Source organism: Anopheles marshallii, chromosome 3, assembly GCF_943734725.1.
Source record: "Anopheles marshallii chromosome 3, idAnoMarsDA_429_01, whole genome shotgun sequence".
Taxonomy (NCBI): Eukaryota; Metazoa; Arthropoda; class Insecta; order Diptera; family Culicidae; genus Anopheles; species Anopheles marshallii.
In genome coordinates this window covers 75,494,605-75,517,453 of record NC_071327.1, presented here as the reverse complement: position 1 = coordinate 75,517,453, position 22,849 = coordinate 75,494,605, and the positions used below count along the sequence as shown (strand labels likewise).

The window sequence follows — 22,849 nt, the reverse complement described above, 5'->3', positions numbered from 1 at the left end:
CACAATGACAGGAACAACCGTACCGATGCGAAGCGTGTCCATCACTACCGCTTCCGGCAGCACAAGCAAGAGAAAAAGAACGAAGCATTCATTTTCTGCCGTCGCGTTAGTTTCGCACATACGGAGAGTGTGAGAAGAAAATTAGTTTCTGCCTCACCAGAACAAAGAAAAGTGCGAAATTTAGCATTTCCGAATGCGGCGTAACGTATTAGTGCGTAGTGTGCTGGTGCGAATATAGAATGAGTGCATTTATCTTCCGCTTGGGATCGAAATTGCCTTCCTGTTGAGGTACGCATGAAGGCAACGCGTTTTTCCTATTCTGCACCTAGACAGCCCGGGCGGACTCGCCCGAAAAAGAGGTTCGCTTCGAAAAGCAAGATGGCTGCCGCTGGGGTTTTTTTCTCTACAGGTCCAGCACTTACGCTCCCAGCGATGTGCTACGATGGTGCGACGGGATTAACAAGCGAAGTAAATTAGACGGCTTGGTTGCTAGTGAGAAAGCGCATTAAATCACATTTTTGCACACTTTTTCTGTAACGCTTTTGTGGTTTTTATCTCGCTGATGCGGTCGGGGTTACCGGTGAATATAGCATCTGTTCCCGATTTCGTGTAAATGCGAATGGTGGTCAATGTGTAGTGACCGTGTGTGGAACGAAAGGGGTGCTTCTTTAGTGCTACATGAGAGCGCAGCATCGTGTCGCATCCGCCATTCTGGGAGCCAGATTACCGTAGCAGAGAAAAAACGCAAGTGTGGAATGATTTTGACTTCTTTCATTCTGTCTGCCTACCTTTGCCGCATCACCACCTCACTGCCTCCGCGATAGGATCGTCGCGCTTGCTTGGGCTACTTCAGTGTGCTCGTGATTAAGCAGGAGGGGGAATGTGGCGCGTATAAATGTTTGACAGCTGCCTTCGATGAGCGGCTTTTTCGGCTTGTATTTCAATGGTGCTCCTGCATTATGATTTGTTTACAAAGGAATAAGAAAAATTAATTAACGGACAAAAGTATACATCGATGGAAACGACAGCTCGCTCCGATTTGGTGTCCGTTTAACTATTGGTGTGTTTAATTGCGTTTTATTAAAATCAATCACACGGCAGCCAACAAACTGGGAATGAAAATCGGGCAATTTTAACATGATGAAACATTCTACTTACTTTTGTAATGAGCGATTCGTAGTTCCATTCTGGAAAGACGGATATGCAAATAAGATTACAATCGAGGCATTTGTCTGATATCGTGCTGTGGAAAAAAATCTCTTAATGTGCTTGCTGCTTCAACATACTTTCTGTTTCTAACATTATTTCGCTTGCATCACCTCGTTTCACAGATGTATAAAAAATGAATGAAGGCGATACGGCGGGAGGGCAACGTGGTCGAAACCTGGCCCTTCCTGCTGGGATTCATCGAAAAGCATCAACCAATAGTAATACTGTCCAGGTAAGGGATGGAAATTTCCATCGCTGCATTGTTTCATATGCTATCGTTACGTTTGTGGTGTTCATACAAAATTCTTTCTATCCCGCAGCTAACTACTGGCACGCACGATTCCACCACACCAATGTCTCGCTCGTTAAATGAAGACCAACAACAGCAACTGGAACAGTCTCAACAACAGCAGCAGCAGCCGCACCACCACCAGCAGCGGGAGCAACAACAGCAGGGTCAGCAAATGCAGCCTGCCGGAACAGCGACGTCATCGTCATTGTCGTCGCCACGTAAAGGTTTACCGCAGCAATCGTCACCGACATACCAGCCGTCTCCTAGCAGCAACGTAACTATCGCAACAGATCCATCTAGCGTGCATCAATTGTCATCGGCTTCTTCTCATACCCTCCAACAGCAGCAGCAACATAACAACATCATTAGTGCCAGCGGCACGTCAACTAACAGTAGTGCCAGTGGCAGCGTCGAGGCTAATAATGCTAACATTACCAGTACGCCGGGTGGTGAACGAACAGGAAGTGGTCTGTCTGAAAGTGAAGTCGGAGGCAGAGGACGAGGAGGAGGAACCGTCGTCGGTGTCGATGATGGTGGTGTAGTGGTGTTGCCCAGTACGCAACACGCAAGTGAAATTGGTGGTGGTGGTGGAAGTGAAGTTTCTGGCGACGAAAGTACGTTTGTTGTTGCTGAGAAGAGAAGAGTCGAGAGTACGGGTAGTGTGACGGAAGTGGGTGGTGGGGCTAGTGAGGGAATCGGTGGAACGAGTGGGGTAGGGAAACTGTACACTAAAACAAACACTGCATCGTCCTTCACGCCGGCTGCTGTTGGAGGGCAAACGATACTGACCGTTGGTAGTGCTTCAACAGTTGCTGGTTCTGCCACAGTATCGAAAAAGCGCATCAAACTTGAATCGGATCCAGAAACTGATATCAATGTGCTAAAGAAACTAATTCTTGAACACAAATATATGCGATTACGCAGTATCAGAGAGAGGTAATTTTATCTTTATTGAAGTGCTTCATAATGATCTGTATAAGTATCCGTTTTTTGTCTCGATCTTAAGATGTTAAGGCATGAAATCGATCCTAGCACATTCCTAAATTTGATGGTAATCATCACTATTCATCAATAATTATCATTAGAAAATAATTTTTTGGTTATTTCGAATCAAACATAACGATATCCGTGTGGTAAAATAACGTTACTAGCATTTAGTGTGATGATAGATATACTAGCATGAATTTTAAATTCAAATAGGCGGACCTTTGAAGTCCCTTAATATACAGCGTATTAATGTTTGCATCTTACATTTACAGATACAATGAACATGTAGCCGAATTGTTTTTTCTTCAAACCGGCGGCAATATGATGGAATATCCCGTATGGAGAAAGAAGCCACCGACGCCCGCATTCACAAATTTCATACGCTCGTACAAGCTGGAACCATTGTCTAGCAATCTGGAAGAGGCGGGAGAAGCATTGAAGCAGGTAAGCAACAGCTAGTTACTTTTCAACCAAAGTAAACAAAATTTCACGTCTAATACAACTAAAATGATGTTTCTTGCAGCAGTCAACCCGTTCGCTCAGCGGCATTTCTACTACGCCCGGTAGCAGCTGCAACACTATCGGTAGTGTGACACCGTTGGGTGGTAATGCTAGTGGCGATGATACTGCGACTGGTTTACCACAGGGAGCGGAAATCAAAATACCCGGTGTTGGTGCAACGCCGGTCGCCGTTTCGACGACGCTTCCTGCCGCTGTTGCTCAACTTAGTCAGCAAGGTAATGTTCGTATGCATATTCTCACATTTCTTAGGCGTTAAATACTGCGAAAAACCGACCATATTAAAAAAATCGTTGAAACAATTGAATCTTAAGACCCTTCGAATACGAATTATCGAGATGAGAATGGAAGTAGCAATTAAGTGCGATTTTTTCCTACGTTTTGGGGAAGTACTATGCTTGCGTGTCTGTTCAGTAAAAATATTTTGCCACTCGTTATTTAAAATTGAAAACCGTTCATATTCTCACCTATTTCAATTTGAACCTTATCTTATCCCTACCGTCCGGCCGTTCTTGCAACAACCACACGCGTTGTCTTCCGTTCAAAACCCTCGTGGGATTGTAGGACATATACCCGGTAGACCGCAGGGTGGTCGCCATGGGATGGTATTTGGGCAAATTAGTGTACCAACTGCACTTGGAAACTCCTCGCAACTTCTGGTGCCAGGTAGAGCGCACCTTGTTTTACTATTATTCTTTTCTTTACGAATTGTTACGATAGCTGTTTTGTGATTGTTATTTCTTAACATTGTTTCATCGTTTCTAGTGCTTACATTTGCATTTGTTATGATTTATGACCTTTTGATGTACACAGAAGGATGGTAAATCAAGTGTTATTGATGTAATTCTTGCTAGATTGTTGCATCTTGGCAAGACATTTCGCTGCTAGCATGCTGATTTCACATAAGGTCTCTTAAATACAAGTAACAAAAAAAACTGCATTGTTTTGGCTTTATCACAATTGAGTTGCAGAATGTATGTTATAATTTTGTTTAGTTATTTTCATTTGCTTTGCCGGGGAACATGAATGTTCGGTAGTACATTGTTTTCATTTCTGAACGCATGCAATTGTTCAATTTCCAGCTCTCCCTGCAGGCGTTTTTGATGAACGTTTATTTTAGTTAACTTTTAAACACTAAAATATTTATCACTAGCTTTCAATATTAGAATCGTCGATGTGTAACTTGAAGCTTTTTGTCAAACATATTTAGTGTGTAATATGCAAAAAAAAGATGGCTGTCTTGTAATGAAAATAACCGTGAAATTCATTCGGAATGTGTATTACCGAAAGGTGATGCATTGTTTTGGTTGCTTGTTTGATTACGTTTTTTGTCTTTGCTGATTATTTAGAAATGTGAATACAGATTTTAAAATATGGCTGTTTCTTTATTTTTGTTTAAGGTGGTACGCCGATTATTCCGGACAGAGTTGGAATTGGCATCACACCAGCAACTTCTACCATTGACAGGAAAAAGCAAGTTCCTGCACCCGTTGCTGTTGGTGCGCATATGGTAAAGAGCGAGCTACTGGAAGGTGGAAACACAACACCGGCACTTACCTGTGGAACTAATGGGCCGAACTTGGCAAGCCTTCGTGGAGGTGTTACCGTATCCAGCAATCGCAGCACCACTGGTATTGCGGGATCCTCATCTAGGAGTCTCAATAACATTCAACAGAATGGACCTGGACTTGGGCACGGAAGCAGCAATAATGCATCTTCTGGAACATTGACCGGTCAACAACATGGCGCTGCAAACCCGACAGGAAATAGCAATGGCTCGGACCAATACACCAACAAAGCCCGGCAAGAGGTATTCGTTATGCAGCGTGTACAGGAACTGCAAAAGGAAGGGTTATGGACGGAAAAACGCTTACCGAAGGTACAGGAACCCGGACGGCCGAAGGCCCACTGGGATTACCTGTTGGAGGAAATGGTTTGGCTTGCAGCGGATTTTGCCCAGGAACGGAAGTGGAAGAAAGCTTGTGCGCGTAAGTGCGCCCGCATGATTCAGAAACACTTCCAGGACAAGGCACAGGCAGCCCAGCGAGCGGAAAAAGCACAGGAACTGCAACTGAAGCGGATAGCCGCGTTCGTGGCGAAGGAAATAAAAACTTTTTGGTCGAATGCCGAAAAGTTGGTCGAGTACAAGCAGCAGACGAAACTGGACGAGAAACGGAAGAAGGCTCTCGACCAGCAACTCAGCTTCATTGTCGATCAGACGGAAAAATACTCGCAGCAGTTGGTTGAGGGCATGAACAAGACGTCCGCGGGCACCACCCTAGCCGCTGGCAGCAAAGCCGAAAGTTTAAATTCGTCCCGCATTTCGTCTCCGCTGCGCAGTGGACTTACGGGTTCGGACGATGAGTTTCGACCCGAGGCGGAAAGTTCGGACGATGATGAGGAAACGATTGCAAAGGCGGAAGCGGAAGCAGCAGAGGCAGAGGATGGCACCAAAGATGAGGTGGCCGCCCTGCAGAAAGAGTCCGAAATGGATTTGGACGATTTCCTGAAGAATCTGCCGAAAGATTATTTGGAAAATCGCGACAAAATTGTGTTATCTGACCCGGACGACAACGATGAGGACGATGAAAGTGCTGCGAAAGAAGATGAGGAAGCTGACAAGGACTTCAGTGCCGATGAAGACAGCACGGATTACGAAGACACGATTAAGGAGCAAGAAAAGGCTGAACGAAATCAAGATCACAAAAAGGAAATTGATGAGTTGAATGTAAGTATGAATGGAGTACGATTGTGTACAGTTGCGCCTTATAACATTAGTGTTGATAACATGAGATTAAATTTCCCCTACATTTCCCTCCAGGCTGATAATGAGATGAGCATTGAGGAACTAATGGCAAAGTACAAAAATCTTCCTCCCGCTGGTGAAACAATGGATGTTGATTCTGATGACGATACGTTAGAAGAAGACTCGACCAGGAATCGAAAACGGCGGAGAACCAGAAGCCAACCCATGTCCGACTCATCACCGTCCGATGATGACGATAATAGCGAAGGTCTGACCGGGTCTGAAGACGATGAGGATATCAGTGAGGAGGAATCGGAGGAAAGTGAATGTGCGATGGAAGCCGAAGAGGAAGCAATCGGTTTGAAGAATTTGCTAGACGATGAGTCTGGTTTGGCTGGATCAACCTCGGCCACGGGAGTGTCCGGCAAGAGTCAAACAGATAAAGACGATATGCTAAACGATGCGGCAGCAATCGCGGAAAGTATTCAGCCCAAAGGCAATACATTGTCTTCGACCAGTGTCGTGACGCCGATACCCACCTTGTTGAAACATTCGCTCCGTGAGTACCAGCATATTGGTCTGGATTGGCTCGTGACGATGCATGATCGCAAGTTGAACGGTATTCTGGCAGACGAAATGGGTTTGGGAAAGACGATTCAAACGATTTCGCTGCTGGCGCATCTGGCGTGTGTCAAGGGCAACTGGGGTCCACATTTGATCATAGTGCCATCTTCGGTGATGCTGAACTGGGAAATGGAATTCAAAAAATGGTGCCCGGGATTTAAAATATTGACCTACTACGGTACACCAAAGGAGCGCAAGCTTAAGCGCACCGGCTGGACTAAGGTGAACGCGTTCCACGTATGCATTACGTCTTACAAGCTGGTCATACAAGACCATCAAAGCTTCCGGCGGAAAAAGTGGAAGTATCTGATCCTGGATGAAGCACAGAACATTAAAAATTTTAAATCTCAACGCTGGCAACTGCTCCTAAACTTTCAAACTGAACAGTGAGTATACCGTTTTTTTTTCTATTTTTGGGACTGCGTTTATTTGCATGAGACGTTTTCATAAACATGATGATAAAAAGTTTACGTTAAATTATCTGATGGGAGCTGTTCCTCTGTTTTAGAGAAACTTTTCCTTTTTTAAGATGACTTTATACGAGGCATTTGTCTGATACAATCTCTAACGCGTGCTTGCATGAGAAGATTGCGTATTAAATGAGTGTTGTTCTACATTTCCTAATGTGTATTTCCTGCATTTCAGACGATTGTTACTCACCGGTACACCGCTGCAGAACAATTTGATGGAACTGTGGTCGTTAATGCACTTTCTGATGCCCCACATATTTCAATCGCACCGTGAATTCAAGGAATGGTTCTCGAACCCAATGACTGGGATGATTGAAGGCAACTCCGAATACAATGAGACGATTATCAAGCGCCTTCACAAGGTCTGTACCCTGTACGTAATGTAATATTATGATTATTTACGCATCTTATCTTATGGATGCTTCTGCTGTGGCCGCGTTAAAGCAGTCCGTTTTATTTGGTTAATCATCATGTGTGTTTTGTCGGTTTCGGTGAAGTGTGTTCTGTTAATACACGTTTACATCTTGATGTTGTCGGGAAATTGGTTTTTGGCATTTAATTTTAAGAAAATAACTCTAAAACATATATTTTTTATTGTTCTTTCGTCTGTCGGGGTGGTACCAACCACATACTATGGCAATATGTTTTTTGTGTGTGCGTTGTGCTGTCTCCTGTTTTGTTCGTGGTTTTGTTTCGTTTATCTTGGGTTTGGTGGTAAATAATCATAATGTTACATTAATTAATAATTGTTTCAAATAATACTACTTGAACTGTTTACCGCGTCGAACCGTATTAATGTACTTCTCTCTCTAGGTTCTACGGCCGTTTCTGTTGCGGAGGTTGAAGTCGGAAGTAGAAAAGCAAATGCCGAAAAAGTACGAACACGTGGTAATGTGTAGACTATCGAAGCGTCAACGTTTTCTCTACGATGACTTCATGAGTCGAGCAAAGTGAGTATCAGTCGGGTTTCAGTGACAAATGATAGTTTCTCAATTGATTATTCGGGTTCTGTTCAAAAAATCTTTGCAGGACGAGAGAAACGTTAGCTTCCGGCAATCTGCTAAGTGTTATCAACGTTCTGATGCAGTTGAGAAAAGTGTGTAACCATCCGAACATGTTCGAAGAACGACCGACGATATCACCGTTTCGCATGGAGGGCATAAGCATAAAGACGGCCTCTCTCGTTTACAACATGTTCAACTACGATCCGTTCACTGTAAGTTATAACGATCTATAAAGCTGCTTTTCATGATATTACTCCACACCGGGTTAACGTTCCATGTTTTTCCCCCTTCATTGCAGCAAATTGATCTGTCTTCCTTAAATTTAGTGTTAATACAACTGGAACTACTGCTGCCTGCGTATGTGGCCCACCGGACACAGCACCTTTGTATGCCGAAACGATTGATCGAAGAAATTGATTCAACGCCAATGGCACCTCCACGTTGTCCTACTGGGAAACTACGATTGCACGTCCGTATTCCGGATGTTCGCGTGCAGGAATCGGTCGGTAGTGGTAATCGTGTCGGCGTCAGTGCCCGTACGGGAGTTCGCGTAGGTACCAGCCCAGCAATGAAGACTGAAGGGACGAAATTCGTTCCGCTTGTAAATCATGAAGCATCCTTAGATAAGAAATCATCACTCATCGGTTCGGGAATCAACTCGAGAGCAATGGACGTACGGAAGCGCCCTGCGTCGACAGTGTTAATGATGATGGGTGGTACATCGTCAGCGGCGGGAATAACAGCAATAGATTCCAGCAGTGCTGTAGGTGGAATAAGCGGCAGCAGGAGCATGTCGCCTGGTTTAATCCTGCGCAAACGAAGTGATATTGCTGGTGGTAGTATCATGTCTGTGAGCGCCCCTCAGCAACAACAAAGCCGGCTAAATGCTGGACAGGTAGTGCAGATCATTCCTCAGGTGGCGTCCGGCACATTAGGTACGACTACTTCACAATCTTACATCATTACCGGTCGTCTGCAACCACCAGTTAGTGGCAATAATCAGACGATATTTCACCGGCCTGCTTCATCGTCCTCGACGGGTGGAGTCAGTGTGGTTCCGGCCCAGCGAATAGCAACGTTGCAATCAAAGGGGGGAAATGTGAATACATCCACGCCATTACCCACCACAGCAAGTGTCAGTCGAATGGTGCAAAATGTTGGTCAACAAACGCAGATCTCATCCACGTTGGCCGCAACGATTATGAAGGGATTAAAACAAAATTCTTATTCCTCGAACAAGAATGCAAGCGTCTCGGGCAGGACATCCGAGTCAGCAGAAATAGAAGCACGTCAACGTACCGAGTTCTATTTGGCATGCATCGAAGAATCGCGAAAGGAGCGTCGAAAAGAAGTGTTGGAGCTACTCGGGCGTATCAATGCGAAGCGTTGCGATGCAGCACCAATCTATGGCAAAGATCTGCGGGAAACGCTATGCGCTTTGATTGATGAAGAATTTCAACAGCGATCTAATGAGCTCATTCCATTCGGCATTGCCGGCTTATATTACACTCGGCGGGCAACGTTGGCGCATAGCAGCGTAGGCAATAATACAAGCTGGAGTCTCTCCGAAGCGATAAAAACTATTGACCAGCGAGCGAATGAATTGCGTGCTACGATCTCAAATTTTGTCCTGTTTGTGCCTGCTGTGTGTGCCCCGACGCCATACCTGCAAGTGTCTCATCCGCATCCTTCTAAATTGAATGTCGAGCAACATTGGGAGGCAACAATGGCGGAACAAATCCAACCAGCAATTCAGCTGTTGCATCCGATTATATCTGCCATGAGTACACAGGTAAGCATTTTGTGGTATACCAAATTCTTTACCAAATGTAGTAAAACTATTTTTGAAACAAAACTATTGTCCATATGATTGGTTTATGCTTGCTCTTTAAATCAATCGTTTTGGGTTTATCTTCGAAAACGGTTTTTGCAATGGAGCTAGAATATGTTTGACGTTGCATTCCTGTTGGCGTATAATCGTCTTTTTTCTAGCCTTATGGCAGGAAATTTATGGAACTATCATACAGTTACGAGCATCATTTAAATGGTTTTGCGTGGAGCTTATCCTGTGCAGCTTTTGTCGTGATGCAACATTTGTTTTGCGTACCCATACACAACACGAATTAGTTACATATTCTGAACACTAGTCTTACTAACTTCTTGTATTCTATTCGCAGTTTCCGGATCCCCGTTTAATACAGTACGATTGTGGAAAGCTTCAAACTTTGGATCGTTTGCTGAAGAAGCTGAAATCGGAAGGGCATCGCGTATTAATATTTACGCAGATGACACGAATGCTCGACGTTCTGGAAGCCTTTTTAAACTACCATGGGCACATTTATTTGCGACTGGATGGTACAACGAAAGTGGAACAGCGGCAAGTGCTGATGGAGCGCTTCAACAACGATAGGCGCATGTTCGCTTTCATTTTGTCTACCCGTTCCGGGGGCGTTGGCATTAACTTGACCGGCGCCGATACTGTGATATTTTACGATTCTGACTGGAATCCCACAATGGACGCACAGGCACAGGATCGTTGCCATCGGATTGGTCAGACGCGCGATGTGCACATCTACCGGCTGGTGAGCGAAAAGACGATCGAGGAAAACATACTGAAGAAAGCGAACCAGAAACGAATTCTCGGCGATTTGGCGATCGAGGGTGGCAATTTTACGACAGCTTACTTCAAGAGTTCTACTACCATCCAGGACCTGTTCACGGTGGATAATGTGGAGCAGGATGCGTCAGCTCGTCTGGCAGAGGTGTTGGATCGTGATCGTGAACGAAAAGATCGTTTAAATGCTAACCTTTCGACACCTGCTGCAGTGTTACCAGCTGTAGGCGAAGTTGATAGCAACAAATCGGCGATAAATGTGTTCGAATCTGCGCTGGCAGCTGCGGAAGATGACCAGGACGTGCAGGCGGCCAAGTTTGCCAAAGCCGAAGCGTCGGCCGATTTGGATGAGTTCGATGAGAACATTCCGATCGATGAAGACAAATTGGCGGCGGGCGAAGCTGATGGCAAGGAGCCGGAGTTGAGCAAAGCAGAAAAGGAAGTTCAGAATCTAATTAAACAGGTACGTTTTACTATGGTAACTCACATTGCTGCATACCACATACCGTTGCATGCTTTCCAACGTTAGCAAAGTGATCCGATTCGTATGGATTGGAGATTTGAGCTGATTCTTTGAATGCAAGGCTCATTTCATTGTTTGCTGGTTGGTATAAAATATTCCAATGCAGTCTCAGACGGCGCATGGCGTATACTTGTGCGTAGCCAAGTGCCATCAAAGTTCTCATACAAATTGTTCGCATAGATAGCAAGGGTTCATAGCAGCATCCATTATTGCTTTTGCCATTGGTAGATCGTTAGTGTTCGTTTGTGAAATGTGTATTTGAAGCTAATATTGCGTTTCTTTGTCTTTTGAAGTTGAGTCCTGTCGAGCGCTACGCTATGCGTTTTGTAGAGGACACCGAAGGTACCTGGACTGCGGTGCAGTTGAAAGCGGTAGAGCAAGAGATTGAACAGCAGAAACGCGACTGGGAGGCGAATCGTTTGGCGGAACAGAGGCGTAATGAGGAAGCTGCTCGGAAGCGCGAAGCAGAGGAACATGCCGACCTGCTGACCTTCTCCCGGGAGGATGCCAAAAATCAGGTTAATAAAACTCATCTTAGTAATAGAGCTATAAGTGGTGGTAGTAGTAGGAAGATACAGCGCAAGATGCGCAGAAATGACCGACCATCGAGGTTGACAACATTGACTAATAATGACAGAAGGACGTTAAAGACAAGAACTACTGGCAGAGGCCATACAGTGACGTCGATATCCAAGGGCGATGGATGTAATAGTGGTGATAGTAGAAGCGACGATGGGCTCCATGTACGAGGACAGAATCTTACATTCAACAGCAGGAGGGGGGTGCCGTCTGCAAAGCAGAAATTGCAACAGAAGCATCAATTGAGTGGTGTCACCATTAAGCAAGGTTTAGCTAATAACAAATCCGGTGGAACCATACTGGGCAAACGAAAGTATCCAGTAGCTGTTTCGAAGTCTGCTGAAACTGTACGTCGGCAGCAAACTAGTAGAGCAGCAAATTTGCGTCAAGTGAAAGGCAGTGCAAGAAATGCCAACACAGTTGACAATTCCCCGAACACAAAACATGCCAGAAGGGGCCATACAAGAGCGTCAGTAGTGGAGGTTGATGAAGATAGTTCGGTTGAAACATTGCAGGAAGGTGAAGAAGAATCTCTTCTTGAGGAAAATGGTTCCGATTCGGAAGCGATAGACAGTCCAGAGGACGGATCGGAGAAAGACGAAGTGGATCCGTTGGAGGACATCCTTCCAAAAAATGTGAAAACTAGGAAGCCTGGCGTTTCTGCCAAGGGTGAAAATCAGGTTGGATCGGGAAAAGAGGTTACCACCGTTACTATTCGGCGAATGTCAAGACGATTGTCAGTAGCATCTAAAATCGTGTTAGGGGCTGCAATGCTAAATAGTAGCAATAATCTTCGACAATTACCGAAAGTAAACGCTACCAATAGTAGCAATGCGCGAGTAAAGCTCTCACGCCAAGTTCAAAGTTCTGTTTCTGCAGTAAAGAGTAACACTACTGCAGATTCATCGAACGTGATTGTCGCGACAGCCGGAGGTTCGTCAGCTAGCTCCGCTGATACTCGCACATCGCACGTCTCGCACGAACAGCAACAACGTGATCGTGTTGGCAATGAGGTGGTAACAACGATGACTTTATTGAAATCGCTTGATGAGTTTGATAGCGAGTGCAGTCTGGATGTGATGGTGGATTCCAATGATGCACCCGATTCAGACTCGAATCAAATGAACAGCTACTACAGTAATTCCGCTGGTACGGGAATGGCTCAAGATGAAGATGCTTCAGCAGCGGTTAGCGGAAGCAATGTGAAGGAACAGTCGAGACCCACTTCAAGGGGCGGTCGATCGTTTGATAGCAGGAGTAAGACACCGATTGCTACTCCAACATCGTCCATAGTATCTTCAGGTGGTGATCTTACAGTCGATGAAACGTCCGATGATGTTGACGAGTCGAGTATGACTAAAACTACACCACGAACGCGTTCGCACGGAACGGTGGAGATTAATCTGTGGACTTTGGACGATAGTCCCAAGCTACCGGTTTACAAGCGTACCAATAGATCCAAAACACCACAACTTTCACAGAATTCAAATCATGCTACCGATAGTGGCAGCAAGTCGTTGGCTGATGAAACTGAGGGATCCAGTTTCAACAAAAAAGAATCGTCTTCAATGTCCGAAGTGTCAAAACTGTCAGAGGATTGTAACATCAAAACGGCACTTACTAGTAACCACGATTCGAATCACAGCTCTGAATTGCCGAACTCTGCGACTACCGAACGTCAGCAGTTGAAAGTGGTGAGCTCTGTAGGAGCAAAGGAAGACGTGGTGGTGCGGAGCTTGAAGGTTGTTGTGAACGACCTTTTGAAGACCGCCACCAACTCTACGAAGAAAGTACCGGAAGTGAGCGATGGTTTCCGAACTCCAACGCCTACAAATCCCAAACTGCGCAAGTTGAAGCGATTATCAAAGGCTGGCGGTAGGGTAACGTCTCCCAATACGGCGAAAGAACAGCGAGCAGGAGGAACTAGTAATCGCACGTTAGATGGGTGGCTTACGAGAGGAACGATTCGAAGGGAAGAAAGTGATCTACACGAATCTTCTGCTGTACACAATCATGTCAGTTGCGATTCGGAGATGAATGCTATTAATGTTGAAGAGCACAGACGGCCGAAATCGGAGAAAAAAGTGCACGATGAGTCTGGGTCGTCAACACCGCTTTCAACCTCGCTTGCCAGTAAACCGTTCGATTCTGAGGAAGAACTTTTACTTTGCGTGCCTCACGAAGAGAACGATCCATTGGGAAATGGCGAAGTTTGATGGTGGAACTTTAGAAGGTTGCTGTGGGAAACCGTGAACATTACTGGTGTATCCATATTTTATTTTTGATTTTGTTTTTAACGCATAAAACATCACAGTGTTTGTATATATTTACGAGCATTTCAAACTTTGACAACTGCTTGCGCGCTCTACTACCACTGTCAGACATTGGTTGGTCCAAATTGGGAAAAGTATAACTATTATCATGTAAGCGAAAAGTATTTGTAGACAATGTTATACAAAGACGATCACGATAGAAAATGTGTTAGTTTTAGTATATTCTTATGTTTCTTGCACCATTTTAAAAGCACAACCCCATTGGACGAACAGTTTCGCGGCAAGTTGTGTCCGTTTACCCTAATTTATTATGAATTGGTTGTTGCAAACTTTGCTCCTAGGGCAAATACTGCTATGTAGATGTAACGAAGAAGGGTTCACATCTGTGTACATTCGGTTATTATTATAGTCTCGTCCTGTACTCCCATCCCGATCACATCAAACACAGGTGGCAAGACAAATCGCCGAAATTGGACACATACGCGGGATTTAACATACTGTGAATTTTTGCTATAGTTTTTGGTGTCATCCAATATTTTTAGAATCCGTAAACGCTTACATATGTGCGTTTTATTAACCGACTGATTGTCCCGTAATTAACTGCATATTGTGCCGGAGGAAATGTCCCGATCTGTTGGAATAATGATCCATTTAATCAATAAGCCAAGTTCTATCCCCCATAGTACCTTCCTTCTCCACCGCAACATTAGCTCTCTCGGTCTGCCTGCACCCTCTGTCTCATTATGAAAATGACGCAACAATGATGTGAACGCTGTGTATCGTTTAATTGTGATAGCATTTTATTAATGTACATTTGAGCGGTCGACATTATTTATTTCTATCATCATAATTATCCTTTTCATCTGGTTGGTTACACTATGCTTCATATGCAGGATTAGTCTTTAAATTGCGTTTTGATCATCGTATACGCGGTCCTGTTACGCCGGGATCGTCGATCAAACATATCGCTTGTGTATGCGTTTTTTGTACGCAGCTTTTACTTTTATAGACACGCCACAACGCAGGTATGGTGAGGAAGTTAAAAGTGAAGTTTGGAAGAAATGTTGCATTACGGTTCTGATTGTTTTCGGAGAAAAAGATTATAAATTATCCAACAACAACGTATGGCATGGCATGTTTGAAGATTGCAAATCTTCGTCTAAATATTTGTGGCAGGTATTGACAGTGCATACTCCATAATGTAAATATATGTATAATAAGAAACAATCACGAGATTATTTCTGCATTGTACAGCCTAGAATCATAATAGTAATACCTGTCTAACGCAACATACAGGTCAATACCTCTATGAATATTTTACTCTGCATACAAACGACTTTACTTGCTGCCGAATGCCGATTTATGACATGTATAACTGCAGTAAAATCAGGCGAACTATATCGAAGTAGAGTAGTTCTATCCGTGCGGATTTTCAGTTTGGTAACTGGGAGTTTAATTTTCCACTTACATGTTAAATTAACAAATCAGACACCGGGCCCGTTACTTTTTCCATTACGGCTTGAGAGATGGTTATGTTGAACTATCTGACTTTTTTTTAATAACGAAACATTATTCAAGCTGGAACGTTGCAAATTACAACAAATTGGATCAGTGTGGATTAGACACTTCTTATTTCTTTTCAGTCTAAAACCTTGTACAAATGGTTAAAAGATAAAATGTACATCTCCATCCTTTGCTGCCTAAGTGATTAATGTAGAAACAAAACAAAAATGCCCAGAACAAATCATATTGTAACATAACGAAAGGAACGATTACTGACGAAAAAGGAACAATTTGCATGACACGATTCAAACTCATTCGAATGTACGAATGGCAGCCATTCAAAGAGCAATAGTGGTCAAACAAGCAAAAAATCACACTTGTGTATAAACGTAGCCTACCAAACGATAAACAAAAAGGCAGTAACACACTATTAACGAAAATAACAATATCCCAGGGAAAAAGATGCAGAAAAATGCTCGATGAAAACAATATTGCAATATATGGAAAACGGGGAAAAGGCATACGCAACTATGAAGCGAAAGTTTGCGAGAAAAAATTAATAGAATAAACAATTGTCCTTGCTGAGTAAATGCTGAGTTGATGAATTCATTCCAAGTATGATGTAAGAAGAATGCGATTGAAAAACAGAGGAAACACATTGATAATTTAACAGAACGGCTCTCCGTGTACGACGTGAAAGTTCTTTTCACACGAATGTGATCAATTTTTGGTGTCACAAAGCAAGAGATCGTTCAGCGGCTTCGTCGGAAGCGTAAATGGTTCTCGAAACCTAAAAGATGATACCATTTGTATGAACAGTGTGCTGGAAAGAAAAGAAACACATGAACAATGTTCCTTGTGGTAGCGAGAACTACTCGTTGGTTGGTGGTGGTATCAATATCCTTGTATCTAGAGCAGCAAATATGACGAGAACGCAAAAGTATAAACGAGTTTGAAGCAAAACATGAAATAGATCAATGGAGAGAAAAAGAGAGATACATAGAAATATATATAGAGAGAGAGAGAGATGATAATGAATAGTAATAAGGACGAGATAAAAATCCAAACCGTAACTTGCTGTTTATTGTACGTTCTTGATAATTCTTACACTGATACCCGCATTAAAATGACCCAAACAAAATTATTATTGCAATCGCGCTTTATAAAGCAAAACGAACATAAGAACACGCAGAACCGCACTGTATTATGCGCTGGATTCTGCAATCTTTATGGCACCAAAAACAAGAAACTAACGAAACGAAAAAAGAGCCCTGATATTTTATTGCACGTATGAATAGTAGTTACATTTTCTGGAAAAAAAACAGACTTGGGTCACTGGAATGGCGTTGAACATACGAAGAAATGGAAAGTGTTCTATAAAGATTGCTTGCGAACGTACATATAAGCAACACATATTATTCAGACAACTCAACAAACAGCAAGGGGATGATTTATTTTGTTAATTTTTTCTTGTAATTTCTGATGCATTCGAATGATATACTGAAGCACAAAAGAGCAAACGTAAGATCGCGATTCTATTAGAATATAGGAGGTGTGTATTGTTAGTGGAAGCTCAAAGTTACCCTCAGTTCCTACTGGACTGGACTTGGTCTTGGAATTTAAAATGTGATAGATTTGTATATTTTGCGGAAGCAAATTAATCGTAGGGCAACCGAAAAATTATCGCCAGTCCCACACGAGTACAATGCAACAATACAACGAAATCCAAGATGTTCACAAGAAATTAAACAACACCAAGAAGTGCTAATAGTTCCATTTGTTTTGTACAGTAATTGAGCGATCACTGGCGGAAGAAAAGCAAAGAATCGAAAACTAAACTATTATTCCGCGGACGGTGTAAGTTTCGAAAGCATCAGAAAATTATTAAGAAGACAAGATTTGCTAGTCAGCGACTGAATAGCAGCACACTGCCCGTGATGCCGAACGCGAGATGCGGTGGACGAATGTGATTGCGCATGTCAAGATCCATCGCATCGCTTCGGTATTGCGCGCATTGTGTTACGCAAACCAAAATTAACAAAATAATTGTACGGATTTGTAATATCTCTCTTTTCTCCTCCCTCTCTCTCTCTTTCTCTCTCTCTCTATTTATCTTCATCTCGGTTTGTTCTAAAACTTGCACTCTTCGCATGTGTGTACTGCGGAAATGCTCTAGATATGGATATCGGATAGCACGATGGAGAAGATGCCGGTGAGTATCAGAATATCTTATCCATTTTGTTTTACGTATTCCAATAGTACTAGCTTTAGTTATAATTGATCTTTAATCGAGATAATTATTCGGTTCAATTATGCTTACTTCGCGTTCCATTAATTCAGTTTAATTAACGCTAAATCTAGTATGGAATAGTGAAACAATAGGGTATGTCCATTTGGTAATAACGTACATCTCTTGATCAAAACCAAACCAAACAGATGTGGTGTCCACCAACGCCCCCGCAAGATGATAACGATCTTTACGTGGATCACTCGTTGACGTTTCTGTACGATACGTCGGACATCATCCCGGAGGGTGAGCTTCCCCAAGTGTACGTGAAGAAAGACTACAAGCGTAGCCGTTCGGAAGCCGGCTTCTATCCGGACGGGCGCCGACCACCGAAGATTCGTCGCGAGGATACCTACTACGCACCGCGCTCTCTGTTCGATCGGCCCACGCCGCAGATAGCGAAGCTGCGCAAGGAGTACAAGCTGCAACGGTACAAGGGCATTATCAAACCGTTCCCACCGATGCTGGCCATAAAACCGACCACCATCCCGATGAAGCCACCGGTCGAACCGGAGGGTGGAATACCGGAATGGACGGTGTACGAAGACATGGCAATCCTGAATGTGATACAGAATCTGCAGGGTTTGCCCCTGAACCTGATGCTCATATCCCCGGGTCACGTACCGAACTGGGATCTGGTGGCGGACATTGTGAATCAAACTTCACGCACCTATCGGCTGCCGAAGCAGTGCCGCTATCGGTACGAGTCCGTCATAATGCCGCGCGAAGAGGGCAAGCTGCTGGAGAGTCCGAAAAAACAGAAAAAGAACAAAAACCCCCAGAAACAGTCTCCAACGACGTCGTCCTCGCCGCCACTGACTGCGGGCTCTTCACCACCGAAACAGATACGGTCCATGCGCACCGGGCAGCTGTACATGAACGATGCAAACAGTTCTTTCATCAAACTGATGCGACAAAAGTTCGATAATTTACGGACGGCGTTGGGCAAAAAGCCCGCACTGGGGAAACCGTCGCTCACCAATACGCTGCCGGTGGCAATGAAGAATCCAAAACATGCGCTTGTGCTGGTTAAACATGGCATCACAGCGTTCGATACGCCACTGACACCGGTCGAAATAGCAACGCGGCGTGCTGAGCGGTTCCTGAAGGAAAAGCACAAAATGACAGCTGTCCAAGAACAGCAGCAGCAACAAGCGCAAGCCCAACAGCAGCAACAAAATGCACAGCAGCAGGCTGGATCCGGAGCATCGCATACAGCCGTCGTAGCTACAGCTCAACAAGTTGCAGCCGCATCATTGGTAGGTGTGCAACCGATCGTAACGAGTCAGCAGCAGGCAGGATCGCACGTGCAAACCGTGGTCCAATCACAGCAACCATCTGCAGCAACGGTACAGGCGGTGGCAGTCGCAACTCCCGCCCAGCACCTACTTCAGCAGCAGCTGCAAATCCAAGCGCACGCCATTTCTCAACAGCAAGCGACCGTGCAAGGTCAGCAGATAACGACTACGGCGACTGGGCAGGGCATACAGCAGGCCACCATCGTCGTATGTGGCGTTTCAACGAACGCTACCTCGACCGTGGCTACCATCGTGCAGGCTGGTCGTGCCGCTCAACCGGTGGTTAACATCTGCGCCAGTCCGGGTCAGCAACAACAACAGCAAACGCAACAGATCGTTAAAGCGATCGTTGCCAGCCCGGCGAATCAGAACTTACTGTCCCAGCAGTTGGCACAGGTGGCGGCACAGCAGAGTAGTAACGCGCAACAGTCCGGCCAGCCGGGACAGCCGCAGCAAATGTCGGTCGTTTTAACGACACCGGTCACCACCATGTCCGGTGTGAATTCGGTCCAGCTATCGCAGCCACAGATCGTATCCATCCATCAGCCGGCGCAATCGTCGCAGCAGCTACTGCAGGGTGGAAGCGCAACCATTACGCAAGCGTCCCAATCCTCTATCGTAAACCAGGTTGCTGGCCAATCGATTCCGCAGGTCGTTTCGGTGGCACAGCTCGGAAGCGTCATGACAACGGGTACGGCCAGCAGTGCCACGATACAGCCCACACAGGTAGCCACCCTTACGACGTCCGCCCTGCGCGCTCAGCGGATTGTGGCACCAACGGGGACACTGCAGGAAGTGGTACTGCATCAGCGTTCCGGTTCGCAGAGCCCAACCGTAGTCAGTGTGAGCAGTCTAGGCGGTGGACTTACTCCGGCCCAGCTGCAAACCGCCCAGTTGCGTCTGTCGATGGCGGGAGCGCAGCAAGTGTCGGGCGTGGTCGCAAAGTCGATTTCCGTCGGGACGGTAACGAGTGCGGGCAAGCCGGTCAACACGTCGCAGATTCAATTCTACCGTCAGCAGCCGATGCGGCAGCAGCTGAAGGTGTTACATCCGGGGACGGCGACACAGGTTGCTACGACCGGTGGTGCAACGGCAACCGTGCTTCAAACGGCTGCCGGCCAGCCAACGATCGTTAGCCCGGCCATCATTCAGGGTAACATCATCCAGACCGGTACGGTCGGTCAGACGGTTCAGGTACAGCAGGCAACGGCTGCCGCTGGCACGGCCGCTGGTGGCACAGCCGTCGTTCAGAAGGTATCCGGTGTGACCACGGTAACGGGTGGCAATGCCGTGACGCAGGTTGTATCGGCTGCCGGCGGCACGATCGTGTCCCAGACACCGACAGCCGTAGCAACCGGTACCGGAAGTACGATCGCAACCGTGCAGGTCGTACAGGGACAACCCCGCATGCAGTACATCAAGCAATTAGGTGGCACGAAGCACATGATCACACGCCCCGTAACGGAGAACGAGATGCAGCTAATGGTGAAGCGTCAAATCATTAGTCAGCAACAGCAGCAGCAACAACAGCAACAGCAGCAGCACAACAAACAGATCATTCCGCAGGCGCAAATCTTCGCACAGGCAAACCTTCAGGTACAGCAGGCGGGAACATCCGGCGGCCAGCAGATAGCGACACTGGTGAAAACGTCCGGCGGTACCGTGGCCGCAACCGGCATGACACTGTCCCACGTGAAGCCCGGCCAGCTAAAAACGATCGGCAATCAAAGCCAGGTCCGGCAGCTGCACATCCAGCAACAATTCCTAGCGCAGCAACGCAAAGGAGGCGCGGGCAAGATGGCGCAAATTACACACGTGGCCGGTAAAGCGGGACAACCGACGCAGCTGTTCCTGCAGGGTTCGAAAAATATCGCATCCGGCACAACGATGACGATGCAAAAGGTGCAGCATGTCATACACCATGCTCACCAAACCGGTGGGCAAATAGTGCTCGGTAAGACTGGTGTCAGCCGAATGATTCCAGTTTCCGTGTCACAACAGCCCAATCGACAGGCGATACAGGTGGGTGTACGATTATGTGAATAGGTGATAGAGCGTACAGCTAATAAAAACACTTTACATTTCAGGTGGTATCGGCAACCTCTGCCGCACAGGCACTCGCAGCCGGCAACATCAGGATGCATGTACCGGGTCAAAACATCGGTACGATTAAAGTGACGGGAAGTACCCCATCCGCACAGCCGCAGCAGGTGATTATCAACACTATTCAAAGCCAACAATCGGCACGCTCCAATGCCAGTCCCGTGCGGTTGCAGACAACACCCGGCGGTTCACTGGTGGCCGTCACGGTTCAACAACCGCAACAGTTGCAACAGCAACAACAACAGCAGCAACAAGTGGTTGGTACGACCGTAACAACCTCGCCGAACGTATCGCAGACGGTGGTAGGTACTGGACCCGATGCAAATCAATCCACCACATCCGCGGCTGGCAGTGGTGGTGTCAGTACCAACACCGCCGGAACCGGCAACGGTCCAGTTCAAACCCAGCCTAGCACTGGCGTGGCTACCGCACAAGTTAGTTCCGCCGCACAGCAGGTACTGACACTGCAGCAGCAAACTGCTGCGCAGCAACACATTACCACAAGCGGCACAGGTATAGTGCAAGCAGCGGCTACCGTCGATGGTGGTACTACTACCGTGTCTACCTCGGTCGGTGCGTCTGCACCCGGGGTTGCATCGTCCGCCGGCACCACACAGGTGTCGTCCGCTGCAGTAGTGGCGAGTTCGACCGCAAGCGGTAGTGGACCGAACAGTGGTGGTGGTACAACAAACGCCACACAGCCCGGACAGCAGTCGCCACAGGTGAGTATGATAAAAAAGAAGCAATCACCGAACGTTGCGAAATAAGCATACGTGTAGTGGTAAGGAAAAGCAAAATTTGCTACCGACTTAATGTAACGGTTCGGTACGGTTAGGAGGAAAGGAAAAGTATGTGAGATTATTGCTAATTTAGTTTGTAAAATGAGTAAGAAAATGGACGTGTGAGGTATTTGAAAGCAAAAAAGAGGAAGTAGTTTCGATTTTAATCTTGAAAATACATATATTCGAACACTGTTCAAAGTCTAAACATAAAACTTCATACGTTTATTGTGTGTCCTGTGAGATGCCATCTACTTGCGCCAGAGTTGCATTTTACTAAAAAATCATGAATCATTCCCATTCGTTCCCCATCGAACCAACCATCCCGTTTGCCTGTCGTTGATTTGTTATTATTCAACATACATTGAATTATGAATTTTGTTCGCTTCAAATGACAGTTTGGCTTACCTTTGTTTTTTTTTCTTTCTCAAACTAATTCTCAATTGCGACGAAAAGAACATTTTTTCTTGGATCAGTGTTTAAATGATCTTTTCCTGTTTACATCAGATTAGTTGTACAACATGGAATGGATTAGCAGAATGATAAGAAAGTAAATAACTCTCGCAAGGCTTGTAGCTCGAGTGAGAATAGATAGTTTTGTGAAATGTTTTAAACTAAATTCCAACTACTGGCTATGTACTTCTAATTTGCGACGAGTGTTTAGAATTTACAAATATATCCTTAGTTGGCGCTACATACGCTATTGATCTCGCGAACTGAACCTTTCTAGGGACAACCTTCAGCGCCTAATGAAGAGAGTTCCAAATCGAGATGCAAACGAAACTATGATTCGTCAATCCCTATCCTATAGCACCACATTGAAATATAAATGGTTCTTTTTCGGTGTAATCACATTGCTCGACCGTTTGTTTGCTTTAATCATAGCGCCTGATGGAGCTTTATTTAAGACAGTTTTGTAATTACCATTAAAATAAGAGTTGTAAATAGATAACGTTTAAAGTAAACAAGCAAACATAAACATGAATCTTTGGCGTACTAATAAGGAAACATGTCTCCTTCAAATGAGCAAAATGAGAGA

General features: G+C 45.3%; 1 protein-coding gene and 1 non-coding gene across 2 annotated transcripts; both read left to right on the top strand.

Moving 5' to 3' along the window:
- The first annotated feature begins 1,342 nt into the window (after positions 1–1,342).
- On the top strand, positions 1,343–21,798 carry LOC128714861 (helicase domino). Its single transcript, XM_053809742.1, has 15 exons — positions 1,343–1,441; positions 1,530–2,437; positions 2,761–2,932; positions 3,012–3,225; positions 4,408–5,735; positions 5,829–6,763; positions 7,023–7,209; positions 7,661–7,797; positions 7,877–8,063; positions 8,150–9,643; positions 10,029–10,928; positions 11,282–11,506; positions 17,520–17,555; positions 17,780–20,950; positions 21,016–21,798. The coding sequence occupies exons 1-15, from the start codon at positions 1,343–1,345 to the stop codon at positions 21,796–21,798; spliced, it is 10,776 nt and encodes a 3,591-aa protein (XP_053665717.1).
- On the top strand, positions 6,838–6,940 carry LOC128716569 (small nucleolar RNA Me28S-Am2589). The gene has a single exon (XR_008410052.1). It is a non-coding gene; the product is annotated as a small nucleolar RNA Me28S-Am2589 (small nucleolar RNA).
- Positions 21,799–22,849: the final 1,051 nt, after the last annotated feature.